At 38.0% G+C, this 13,979-nt stretch overlaps 1 protein-coding gene across 1 annotated transcript in view; it reads right to left on the bottom strand.

Moving 5' to 3' along the window:
- LOC117815956 (VPS10 domain-containing receptor SorCS1) overlaps positions 1–13,979 on the bottom strand; it is a 148,348-nt gene that overhangs the window by 74,243 nt on the left and 60,126 nt on the right. Inside the window, 1 exon segment of the mRNA XM_034687979.1 lies at positions 5,625–5,783. Coding sequence (XP_034543870.1) covers positions 5,625–5,783 — 159 coding nt within the window.

Genomic DNA, 13,979 nt, shown 5'->3' with positions numbered 1-13,979 from the left:
ACCTTAATGTTAATGTAGTACTGCATTCTGTGAATCTCCCATCAAAACTCATATGATTAGAACAAACTGCATTATAAAGTCTCAGTGTTGTAGGAACTATGAAAGAGTTTAGCTTCTTGTGTACCCAGGAGCTATGTTTTAGGGTCACCAGTTTAAGTCTTATGTGTAGGTGGTTAAGGTTAGCTTGAAGCTTCAGCTGCTTGTTGGAGGCAGCCAAATCTTCACCAGATCGTTGTATGTAGTCACAGAAAGGACAGCCTGAAATACTGAACTCAAGGTTTCCAGGGTCGCTGCCTTCCTTTCATACTCTTGGCAGGAGTATAGATTCACTTGACAGTTAAAGAAAATCTTTTTTTTTTTTTTTGTTTATTTTAATGACTATAAAGAAGTGTTGATTTGTGTCTATGACTTAGACATCAGCTTCATAAGCTAGCTTTGGCCAATGGGTCAAGTTGTATCAAGTGATGATGAGAAACACTTTGAACCTGGATTATTTTGTAGAGACAATGGATGTATGAAGTCAGGAGAAAAGAGTAAAAGAACAGCTTGTTTTCATGGCAGTAAATGTAGAATAAATCTTCTTAACAGGCTGCGCTGGTCTTGGGATTTCAGCCCAAGAATGGCAAAGCACTTTACAATCTGTTGAAAGTCACACACAAAAATACTGCACATATTGTATTTTGCTGAAGAACACTCTAATATGTAGATAAAAGGAGAGCATACCAACTTTGAATTAGTTGACAAGCTGTCCTTGACACGTTTTGTTAATATTCTGAACTCTGAAGAGTATCCAGCACTCTACCGCCAGAGTTTTGGCATAAGTGAAGGGTTTTGTGTCATGACTTTATTTAATCAACCCTTCTACATTTAAACCAAAAAGAGATTTATATAAAAGTAATGTGAAGATGAAAAGTTACAAGAATGTTTTCTAACAAAGACAATATTCAGTAAACCGATTTAAGAGCTGAAGCCTTCAAAAACTGATGTCGTGTTACAACTCTTTGATGTCTCAAACTGCATGTGTCCTGGAGAGCTTGTGTTAATTTTACCCTTGGCATGGGTTTTAAGATTGTGCTTGTTATCTCCTATAAGATATTCTACAATATCTGTTTTAGGATGTACCTTGGTGCCTAGTAATAATATGTGCTCTTTAGTATCTGTTTTCAGGTGGTGTCTGTTACAAGGTATCAGTTAGCGTCTGTTTTAAGGTACATTGCAGTGTCATTTATGTGTCGTCTATTTGTAGGCATGATTTGGTGACTGTTTACTATGTGATACCAGTTATGAAGTACCATGTGTCTCTTTAACTGTACCACTTGGTGTCTGTTTGTCTTTTTTAAGGTACCATGTGAAGTTTATTTAAAGGCACCTCAATGTATCTACGTTAAGGTACATTACTGTCTTTTCAAAGGTGTCTGTTTTTAGAAACCTTGTCATCTCTGTTCAAAGGTACCATGTGTTTTCTGCTTTAAGGAACCATGTGTATACAGAGACTATAGCTGTAGAAGTGGGCAGCCCAGATTCAAATCTGGCCCTCAACCTATTGCTGCAAAAAAATCCCCACTCTCTTTTCCCAGTATCCTACCCTGTCTCCTGTCCTGTCCTCTGAGTAAAGTGAAATAAGTTAAAGATCATTAATTTAGGGAGGTTTAAAAGCCCAAATACTTATTTACATTTATTCATTTATAAGTTGGAGTCTTGGCTGAATTCTAAAACAAGACAATTGAAGTGAAAAATGCCTGAAACAGAACTTGAAAATGAATCCATAAAGGGATGGTGTTCTGAGGTTTCAGGCATCTCTGAGTCATTACCCAGTAAATTTTAGGACGGTGTGTGTATGTGTATGTGTATGTGTGTGTGTCTGTGTGTGTGTGCGTGTGTGTGTGTCTGTGTTTGTGTGTGTGTGTGTGTGTGTGTGTGTGTGTGTGTGTGTGTGTGTGTGTGTGTGTGTGTGTGTGTGTGTGTGTGTGTGTGTGTGTGTGTGTGTGTGTCAGCTCAGAGACAGCAGCATGTTCTCACTCACAGGCTGTGTACATCCACACGTCTCCTCGATAAAAGGAGAATGGTTTCATTATTTATCACAACATCAGACCAAATGGGCAAAGCTGCAACTAAAGCTTTTTATAAATGCAAGCACTTATTTCCAAATCTCAGTGAATTTCAACTCTCTTTTCTTTCTCTGGCTGTCTGGATGCTCACAGACAAAATAATTTTGCTACCACTTTAACTCCTTTATCTTATTCTGGAGAAATGAGTGATGCTTTTTCATGATTACTTTTTGACCTTGGAAAAGTTTTATTCAATCAATTAGTTTTAGAGTTCAAAGACACTCCTATTTTCTTTGTTTTGTTTTGTAGTTTAAGATGTTAAATTGTCTGAACATCAGCAGCTGCAAAATGACCTCGACATATAAATACTTTGTTCTTAGTATCATTTTGATGTAATTCAAGAATTCAGCATATACACATGGTCACAGATTACATGTCACCTTCCAGTATGAACCATTTTTGTACATAAAAAAAAAAAGATAAATTGAAAGATAAGATTAGACTCTGATACGATTATTAATACCTACCTGGATGGTTGAAAAGTGAACACAATGCTGGTCCAGCACAATAGATTTAGTGCTGTGACAAATTTAGATATATTTTCTGTTTATTTATAACCAACCTTGATGAAAAACGGTTGTCTTTAAATGGTTTGTCTTTAGACATCTGAGAAGCTTAACACCTTAAGAGTTTAATTTAATTTTAAAAAAAAAGTAAAACTCCTTTTTCTTGACACTCAAAGCCCTAATGGAATGATGCCAAGCTTTGTCAGAGAAAAGAGAAAGGAAGGAGATGACGTTGTGATAACTGTGAATTTCACCCTGCACTTATTCAAATATTGCAGGCTTGTCATAATGATATTCTGACAGAGACATACAGTTTTTACCAGGAAAGGTATGACGTATCAGTTATTAACACAGACTTTTATTTAGGTAAACACTAATGTTACGGCTACAGCTACAACCGTTTCCTGTGTGGTTGTCTAATAGCGCTGCGCGATTAATCCAGCTGCAATCACAAAAGCGATGTGGGAATGTGCAGTGACATGACAAAAAGGCTGTGATTTAAACAAATGTGCTTGTGTGTGTTAATGTTACCACCCCTCTGTGATTGTTTGGAGTCTTATGCTCCTAGCAGGAACATGACAAGAAAGCCGACGCATAAGTGGTGGCGGAAAAAAAGCGACATCTGCTACATGGGAATATTTTAGACAGAGGAACGGTGACACTGACCAGAAAGAAGTGCTGTGCAGGACTTAGAGTAAAGTCATTGCATGTGACCATTGCAAGTGTATCAACACTTGAGAAGTTCCACTGCTGCTGCACTGTGGAAGAGTGCTAAATTTACAGATCTACACTGTCTCTGTTTGCACTTTGCAGAAATGTATTTAATTTTCAACAGTACTGTATAAGTTTGTTGTTTATTATGCAGAAATACTTAAAGTGTACAGAAGTGCCTCATGGCTATAGACTTTGCACTTTGGAGGAGGGCACTTATTTTCAAGGGGAGAAACACAATTTTATTTAAATTTTAAACTGGTAAGTTATTTAGAAAATAGTATAACTGCATAATCTATATGTGTTGAATGGAGAATTACTTTCAAAATTATCAATAATCTCTGCATGTTCCATGATAGCTCAGCAAGTAGAGGCAAAACAACATCTATTATATCCCAGTCGTAAATTTTTCCACTATAATCACAATCACACAATTTCACCAAATAATCCATCCAATATTGTCAGATCTCTTTTGAAGTGTTGCGAGTGTGTGCTGGTGTGAGGCGATTCCAACAGGTTCAGGTTAAACTCCAGGTTTCTTATCAGGGTATGTTGAACACCTAACTTGCTCCATGGCAGGTTATGGTCAGAGATAAGGTTGTAGAAAACTCCACCTACTGACCAATGAATTTGCATGTAGTAATGCAGGTTATTGATTGTGCTTTCCTGACATGATTCTTCAATAGAGACCAAAGTAGGTTAACACCAGAGCCTTAAAGTAGTGCTTATTAGATGTAAAACCAGATGTGCTTGTTGCTCTGATGTGTTTTCGTATTCATTTTTATCATCTCCGCTCTGTTTGACTCTGTCGGGGCGGCAGCTGAAATATTGCATCTTACACTGTTCTACATGCCTCAAAACGAAATTCCAGGAAAAAATCAATCAAAGGGAATAAACAGTGGTTGTTAAAGTTAGATTTATTGCTCACTTGTGATGGGAAATTGATAGTGTAATTCATAATTTCTGCATTCACTCTCAGCATTATGTTATTGTCTGCCAGTTGTTATTTCGTTTAGAAAATGCAGCTGTGTTGTTTACAGTCTTGATTGTGTGTTTAACTTCTTTATATTTTTCTTTTATCAATTTGCTCTAAGTGTATAATATCTGATGATCTGATGATGACAGACTTGTTCATGTTTGACATTGGTTATATGTTACTAACACCGTCTAGGTCATGTGAATGCGCTCATAGTAACACAGGGTTGATTTATCAGGTTGATAACCCGCTCCATGGGACCATGGGACCATGGGACGCAATCTCTTTTGTCAGGGAAAGTGGAGCCTGATAACTATAAGATATCAGAGTATGATGAACTGGCTTTGTTGTAAAGGCCTCTGGCTGTCAGCTGGGGACGCCTGATTGTTGCGCAGCTGCAATGAAATAATCACCCAATCAGAGGAGAACACTTATCCACGCAATTTTAAAGCCAGCTCGCGGCATCAATGGGCTTGCAGCATCCTTCTGAGTCCGGCTCACCAGTCTGTATCTTGTTCCTTTGTTAACCTTGCTATAACATTTTTGTGAATTCTTCTAAGTAAATTTGAGTTGTGTTTTTTGTGTTTTTCGCTAGGTTTAAAACCTGAACTGGGCCTGGGATGATTTTAGTTTTAGAGCACACTCACACTCCGCTTCGGAGAATTCTATTAGAAACACCAGGTTTAGGGGTGTCTTTGTTTTATCCGAGCAGCACTCATGGGTCCTTTCAGTAGAGATTTTCCTCACTCTTGTTATTATTGTACAATTTTTGGTATTTTGTTATAAATAACTTTATTTTACCACCAGCTGCTGTTTTTATGCTGCTTCCCTTTCCCTTGACCTGCTGGGTCATAACACTCAATTGGAAGGAATACCAATTCACTGTAACCTGATTTACTGGCTTCACTTTTTGATGTTGATTTGCTGTCTCAAAATAAGACTTTTAAAACTCTGACAACCAAAACTTGGACTTGGAAGCTTAGAATTTTGACTTTAAAAAGTAAAATGTTTTATCTGAAATATTTCTGCTGACATTCCACAGAAAAATGTTACAATCTTTCCGTTATACTTCTTTGAAAGAAGCATCCGTACCAGTTCCGTTGGAGCTACCTGAATTATACAACCCTTGCTTCTCCACCTTTCTCCTAAATGAACTTTATGAACTCTGGCTGAGTGCTTTGAGCCAAACTCTTGTGTAACAGGATCTCACATTTCTGCTCTGAGGCAGTGCATCCCCCGTTGTTCCTTATCTGACTTAACACTCAGCTTCTTTGATACCTTTGAACAACTCGACAACTAAAAGAGCCTTTCCCGTTCTCTCACCTTTTGGTCGTGGCTGTAGGCCAGGATCCAGTCCTCCTGTTCGGGGTGAAAGAGCAGGCTGAGAATGTAGAAGTTCAGTCGATACTTCTGGTAGGTCGCTCCTTCGTCAGAGCTTATCAGGAGGCTGCTCTCCACCTCTGGATCAGTGAGCAGCATGATCTGAAGATGACAGATTGGAGACAGATTAGGGATTACGGAAACAGGTTGGTGGAGCTTCACTTTGTTTTCACCCCTTTAAAGAAAGAACCTAAACTTAGTTCTTAATTTACGTATTTGAGACGGACAAAGTGTATTAATACAAATCAGTGAGGGTCAATAAACAGATTACAGAAGGGAAGTAGAAAATAATAATGGTCACTGTGCAATGTGTCAGGGTAAAAAAAGGACCTCAAGTGGGTGCTTCATAATCCTGTTAAAGTCAGTAAGAGATTGTTGTCTGCATAATTCTATTTACACTGACCTGTAGTAGAACCATCACAGCCAAAGCCTATTTACAGAATGTACTGTATATGGCACTATTACAGATTTGAAGCATGGGGGCATTAAAGTTCTCCAAGAAATCAAATCACACAACCTGCCTTTATTTATCTATTATCAGGCAGTGTTAAATACTTTGTTCTGATTGGTCAAAATCCCTGAACATCTGTGGCTACTTCAACACAAACAGCTATTTAAAATGTTGTTTTTGACACAGTGTTTATTTATAAAAATCCTATCCACACAAGAAGTTTTGGAGAATATTTCTGTGTTCCCACAACAAATGAGAATATGCCAATATAAGCATGCCAAAGCAGGTGGTGATAATATGTTCTCAGTCTGACGTGTCAAACATCATAGAAGAGCAAGTGTCAACAGTCACGAATGTCAAAATGAAAAAGAAAGGAGATTCATTTGAATGGACAACCAGGTAAACTGCTGCTTCGTGTTAAACTGAACTAGTCAACAAGTGCCAGGAGAATATCGACTGGGAGTGGTGCCAAAGCAAGTATAATATCAAAATCAGTAGCCAGCCATCTTGGATTTAAGGTGCATGAGCAATACATACACAACAGTTGCTGTGCATGACTTGAAGTAATGTTGTCAGCATCCCCCAAAACCTTGATCTCAGTATATCTGTCCCTAGATGAGCAGAGTTTTTAAAAAATCTCTACATTGGAAGGTGTTTTACTTTCAGTTACGTAAAAGTCAGTTTATGTGGGGCTGTAAGGCCAAAGAACATGTTTCAAGAAGATCCACTTTGGTGTGGACAGGACCTGGGATTCAGTCTTACAACATGAGCAACGCTAGGGACAACGTAATCACACATGGCATGTCAAATAACTCCAGCACATTTCACCCCTACCTGTTGTAGTAATGGGAATTCCGGCTATTTCTAGAGAGCCAGTTCTTTTGGCTCCTGAGTGGCTCCTTAGATTTTTCTTGTTTAAAGTAATGTATTAGCTAAATTAATGTAAAATTATATGTAAAATTAGTTACTAATGTAAAAATCCTACATTATGTCAAATATTTATTATTTAGGCTTTATTTATATACTTAACATTGAGCAGAGTGCTAGAAAAATTGAATTATAAAGTGTAAAAACAAGACCCATCTCAATTAGACAAAAATGTCCAATCTCTGGCTGTATGTATATTATTTATAAACTTTTAAACACCTTCATTTACAGCAGGTTCCCTTGTTCCTCCAATTGCACTGATGGATAAACAGTTATAATGTGCATGTCTAATGTCCATGACCTGGATGACTGAGAACCTTTACAGACACTTCTAATGTGCTTTTGTAGGTTTTTTGCTGTCCCTGATTGATGACATATTCACCTTGCAAAGTTTTTTCAAGTGCATTCTCTGTCTGTCATGCACGTTCTCCCTCTTGTCTTCCTCCCTCCTGTTGGTGTGCTCACTGTGCTGTGTGTCTGTAACCCCTCCCATCACCTTTCTTTTTCAGTGTGGACCCGTGATTGGTCAAGACGCCACAACATGTCTTGACCAATCACGTGAGGCTTTAACAGAAAAAGACGAGAAAAAAAAAAAATTGCTCCCAATCAGAAGCCGGCTCCCGTCGTTCACTTCAAAGAGCCGGATGATACACGACCAACACATCTGTTACCAATCGAAATTAGTGAACATTGTGGCTACGCACCAGTTTCTGTTTCAGAAATGAGGAACATGTGTTGTTGCTTTTGCCTCATTTCTCAGCCTGGTCCCTTACATAAATGATAAAACCACTGAATGAACTCTATTTATTTTCCTGATGAAACCATAAAAACCTTTATACTCTTCTAAAATTAACATGCATCAAAAGCAGATAAAAGGAAAAGCAAGTTCAAATTGAAACCCAAATGTCAAGCTCAAATTCCCAATTGAAGGTCAAGGAATAGTTTTATTTTTCTACAGTTAGAACTATTTGAATTAATACATTTATTGCATAAGGAAAAAAATGTGAATAAACATGCTTTTTTACTGTAATTTATTTCTGATATTTATTTCTTACATCAATTGCGACTTTTAATTTGAACATAAATTAGGAAACTTAAGTGTTTCATAATTCAGAAATGTCTCAAGTCCACAAAACTTTAGGAATGTTTGGATATTTTGTGTCTGACCTTTGAAGTCTGTATTTGTCTGAACTTCCCTGTCTTGTTTGCAGTGTTTATAAGACCACAGAGAGGAAAGACAATCAAGACTGAGAACTACACAAGAGATGAAACTGTTTTGTGAAAAGTTCAGCGTGTTAGACCCCTGTCATCTGGGGTCACTTTTCAACTGATGAGGCCATATCTGAAATAATAATCTATATCTGTTTGGCTTAACCAGATAATCGCTATGACAGATACTGCAGCATTTGTGTTTGTGTTCCTCCTCTGGAGTGACTGTGTGTGTCTCATCATTCAGATTTCTGTTTGTCTCGTTCTTCATTCTTGACGCCTTTGCTCAGTCAGGCCTTTAAAGCCCTAATTTCCCAGGAGTCCCTTTCTTTTCTTAGAGGTCCAACATTTTTTTTTACCGAATTCCGGCAGCGTCCCCGGAAAAATCCCAAAGAAATCCCCAGATAATATCAGATGCAAATTTAATTGAATCAGTGGACCTCCAGACTCACAAGCACTCTCATCTTTAGCAGAGCAGCAGGGAGTCTGAAGACGCTCGCTCGTGGATGTGTGGGTGTAAGCATGTAAATCTTTGTCTCTGAATGATTCTTTGTGCTGAGTCTAAAACCAACACCAGCTCTGTTGACAGATACAGCATACAGACATTAGGTTGATAGCAGTTGGTTATGTGTTTGGTTAATAGTGGTTGATGGCTGAACTTAATCATTACACTGTCGCATTACAGTCGTGCCATCAAACTCAAGTCTGGGGTGAGAGGGCCAGGAAACGAATGAAAGCAATGAAACAATGCAATGTTTGTGCATTTTTCATCATTGTCATTCCCCTCTGAATTCTAATTAGAAATCAGAAAGTGCTGCTTTTGTTTCTATGATTTAGAGGTCACTTCAGGTGTCAGAACCTGGCTGAAGTTCTTGCCTCTCACCATAGGTCAATAAAAGTTGTCATGTAAGTACAGGGAAATAGTCATCCTTGCAAAGCACACAGGTACTTATATTAGCTTTAGAGGTGGCCTTTGGCATGACAATCTCTGTGTTCCCATTATGTCCTCAGACAGTGCTGAGAGAGAGAGCATACACACTACTCTCACAGTCGATATTCTTCTCAGTGTGGCACTGCACAGAAAAGTATTGCTAGTCTCTCATGCCAGTGACTCATTTGTCAGCACTCGCTTGGGTAACAGCAGCCATGGTGGGCAGACCCGCTAACAAAAGTTCATCAATCACTGAAGGCAGATATAATGCCACATACGTGAGCCACATGCTGACCAATCCAATCAAATGCACTCAAATGCTGTTCGAACTACAAATCCCAATCAAGCTTTTGCTCTCTTCCTGAAATCTAACTCAGCTGGAAAGCAGATAACTTAATGATTGGCTGATATATTTTTAAAAAAGTGAACATGATGGGTATGCATGCTTACAGCGATGATTATTTCATTGCATTAGAAAATGGGGATCATCCACCTCTGCTGAATATGTAAATTCAATGTGCTACTTACTGGAGCTGTGATGCATAAGGCTTTGTTTTTGGTTTATTTACTAACCTTCTTTCACATTTTCAATCATAAACAAATAAGAAAATGTCGGAGGACAGATGCTATTAAACGAGAAATCGTGTAGTATTCAACAATACAATTTCAGGAAGCGATAGTGTGAAAATATGGGGCTTTGTCTTGTTTGCATTCTACACTCATTCAGTTGCTCCATATGCAGCTTTGCTCCATGCAGAATAGGTTCGAAATACAACTTGAATGTTGATGTTTGCATTAGATGTCCACTCAGTGTGCTAATACAAACACAGAACAAGCTTGAATAAGATTATTGGATTCCAGCCCCTTATGAAAACAGAAAATACAAACAGGCAGTTCTTCAGGTTCAGATAAAACACAACAGTTTTAAAAAGTAGTTTGTATGTCCTACTCCTCACTGTGTGTATTTTTTCATACACTTGGCTGCAGTTGCACCCAAGCTTTTTACTTTGATTTAAAAGCTTTATTAATCACATTTTTTAAATGAAATATATTGGCTATAAACCACTCTCCAAGCACCTGCTGCGCTTTTAAGCTTTTTGTTAGCTGATCAGTTTGGTTTGTCACGAAATGAACTGACATACCTTAGTCACTGCTGATCCTCTCTAACCCTGTTGTCAGCAGCAGGCAGCTGCTTTAGGCATGAAAGTTCAGATGTACCAACTGTTAGAAAACTGTCCAGCACCAAATGGCAGACGCACAAAACTGGCAACTTGCTGGTAAAAAAAATGGCAAGTAAAAGACAGATTTCTTCTATTCCTCTACAAAAATAGCTGAGTGGAAAAAATATCAAACTTAATTCAAGATCACAGTCAGCCAAAATATTTTTTTTTAAATTGTATAGTCCATAAACCAATGATGTCATGGTAGCTATGTCAACCAGTGCAATTAGTTCATATCATATAGGACCAACACAGAAGAGAACAGACTTCATCAACCGATGAGCAAGCACTTTGCAACATAACAGGTAATGACTCTTTTCAGAAGGCAAAAGTCTCAAGCACAGCCACACTGATTGGTGGACAGTTACCCACCTAAATTGGCCAGACACACACTAAGGATAAATGTTAGCATTGCTTTTTTTATTTGCTCAGTGGGTGAGCAGTTGTTCTCAAATACAATTGCCAATAATTTGGCAATGTAAGTTTGGGTCAGGATTTAAACTATAATGATAAACTGCTTTTATTTTTTGAGAGCAACTTTTCCAACAAGCCTTTAAAAGCTTCTACACAACAAAAACAGAAAAAAACAACAACTATAATTCTCAGTATATTTCACTACATGATCAATAGTTGCTAATATTACATGTATTGGTGGTTACAGATGATCTGTAAAAATAATAGTCAATGTAGAACTGACACTAATAGAAAGTACATTTTAATTGGTGGGAACGGATGTTCTATAAGGAGCCTGGTGAAGTCCTTCACAAGCCCTTCTCAAAGAAAAATCCAATATAACTCAGTGATAAGTACAGTGGCCCTAAAGGTCAGCTGCATTAAAATTTCATGACTGCAAATAAACATTTCAATAAAAGCATAAATAACTGCAATACACAAATAACCTGAATCAGACTCTGAAACATTTCACAAAAAACATTCAAAGGAAGTGAAAATGTTAAATCAAATGCAATAACATTTACAAAAATGAAAAGACTCCAGAACATCAAACAACTCTTTTCCTGGGAAATGTTTTTATTTCTCTTCTTTTTGGGAAATGTTTTTTTTTTTTTTGAGATGAGAAATATTTTCGAGTTTGGTAAAATATTTTGTATCTCATGAACTAGTTTTACATTTTGTAAAATGTTTATTTTGCATATTGTGAAATATTTGTATGCTTTGTCAATGTTTTTGTTTTTTTACATATTATTTTCTTCTTTTTTTTTCTTTGCACAATATACTTTTTAAGTTTTGTTGAATGTAATTTTTTTATACCATGATTTTTTTTGTCACTTTTTGTCAAATATATATAAAAAATGTTTTGTGTTTAATAAATGTTTTTGACATTTACTTAAATACATTTTTGCTGGTGAGTTTATCCACCATAAACATGTATGGTGAACAGTGAATAAGGTCGGTCTGACTACCTTCTGCAAGTTACTTAATGTAATATCAGTGTCAAGGAGAGCACATGGAGCAGAATGAGTTGAGTCAAGTGTTATAACTTTTTTTCCAACCTTGAATAAAATCATTGAGAGTGCCATATCTCATCCTTTCTGCTGTGCTCCTGAACATGTAGAACACACGTCACTGTTTGAAATATGGTCTTACTTAAGGCTGATTTATACTTCTGCGTCGCCCCTACGCAGCAGGGGCTGATGCAGACATGAGCACCACATACTTGTGCGTCGATGTGTCCGTGTCGCGCAGCAATTCTCTGCCGAAACGCCTGAGGGCATTGCGGTCTCTCTGATGGCCGGCCGCCTGCTTCCGGTCCCACTACGATCTCTGTTTACTTTTCCACAGAGATTCAGAGTGTGATATGTTAATCTACAGATGATACGTGTTGCTGTTTATCATGCAGACAAGATTATATGAAGAATAGAGAGGAGGAGATGAAATACACGGCCGATGTGCGGTCGATGTCCGGGATCCCGGAAGTGCTGTAAATGCGGGAAAGACAAAGCCGCTGAGCTGACCAATCACAGGGCTTGCGGTCCGCGTCGGCTCTACGGGGAGTTACATTTTGGAGCTACGCAGACCCCCGGCGTAGGGTACGCCGTTGATTCAACGCAGAAGTATAAATCAGCCTTTAGTCTATATGTATATTTTATATCCACTGAAACAATACAAAAACATTAGAAATAACACTGTGTACAATTATTCATTATGAAAAATAAAACATAAGGAACATATTCTAATGTGCAGCTGTGTTAATATCTGTTGGCTTGGTATCACTGGTATTTATGGTTAGGATTAGCATAAATTCAACTCCTGCATGTGAGTGTTTCATTTTTGACTATATTAAAGAAAGCCTGCATCAGAATTATCAGAGGATTACTAGCTTGGTGTTGTCTCAGGCTGCAGTTTTTAGCCTGTGTGAGGCTCTAGCAGGGCTCCCTGTGAAATGAAGCAGGCGTGGAGGAAGTAGTGAGCAAGTCTTAGCCCTCATTACAACAGGATTATAACAATGTCAAGAAACGAGGGAAACAGCTCACTTTCACAAAGTCCACACACATAACTACTTCATTTGACAGAATCAGAAAATGCAGATATCTTCTAAGGAGTACAAGTGCTGCTGTTTGTCCGTATGTGAAACTAGTAAATTGGGTGCCTCTGTTTTCTTACATCACTGTCTCACCAATGAGCCTTTTAGATAGCAGGTCAATACTTGTAGGAGCAGATTGTTGTTGGTTCATAATTCAGTCCAAAGCATAGCAAAGCTCAAACACTGCGCCTGACCTAAACGAGTACTGTTGCTAGTTAAACAATGTGGGTCCTAGGTATGTAAATTAAGTACATGTGATTACTGTGTTGGGCAGAAAACTGACAGGATGATTGCTGACTGCGCAGAGAACCACTTCCTGCTATTTGTAAAATAGAGTCCTAAAAGTGTAAAAGTCTCATTTAGGATGGTCGTTTGTGCAATGGATGGGTCACGTTACTTTATTCACATTAAATATGTAACATGCATTCACTAACATTCAAAATTGTAACACAATGAATGTGTTTTACTTTATAGCTGCACGCAGGGGGTGAAGGGTAGAATGGTTCTCAGGACACATGACTAGCAGGGGCCCTGAAGATTTTAGAACAGCTCTGAGCCCTCATGGACTTAGCAGCAACCTCTTAATTTGAACAGGGCGTTTTCGTGCCTGAAGATGACTGGGTTTTTTTTAGCCTTGATTGTTAGATCTATACATTACTTAAGTGTATCAAGTTATTAATTCAACTTGCTTCATGTACTTCTCTCTAAACATGACAGAGTAGTTTTTAAGTCCTACAAAACCTTGTACAATGTGAACAATAAGAGCGGTAAATACTTTTTTTTCTCTCTTTGCACAGTTAACAATTAAACTTTTTTTATCAGCACTGGATTAGTTAGAAATCCACACTTATAGAAAGTGAACAACATTTCACTCTGTGAACATTGAACTGTGTGTGTGTGTGTGTGTGTGTGTGTGTGTGTGTGTGTGTGTGTGTGTGTGTGTGTGTGTGTGTGTGTGATGGGGATAGAGAGTGTGTGAGGGCATGCATGCATGCGGCTGTAAATTATGAGGCCAAAA

The sequence above is a fragment of the Notolabrus celidotus genome, chromosome 7, assembly GCF_009762535.1.
Source record: "Notolabrus celidotus isolate fNotCel1 chromosome 7, fNotCel1.pri, whole genome shotgun sequence".
In the NCBI taxonomy this organism is placed as follows: Eukaryota; Metazoa; Chordata; class Actinopteri; order Labriformes; family Labridae; genus Notolabrus; species Notolabrus celidotus.
This window is presented reverse-complemented; position numbering and strand designations above follow the sequence as displayed.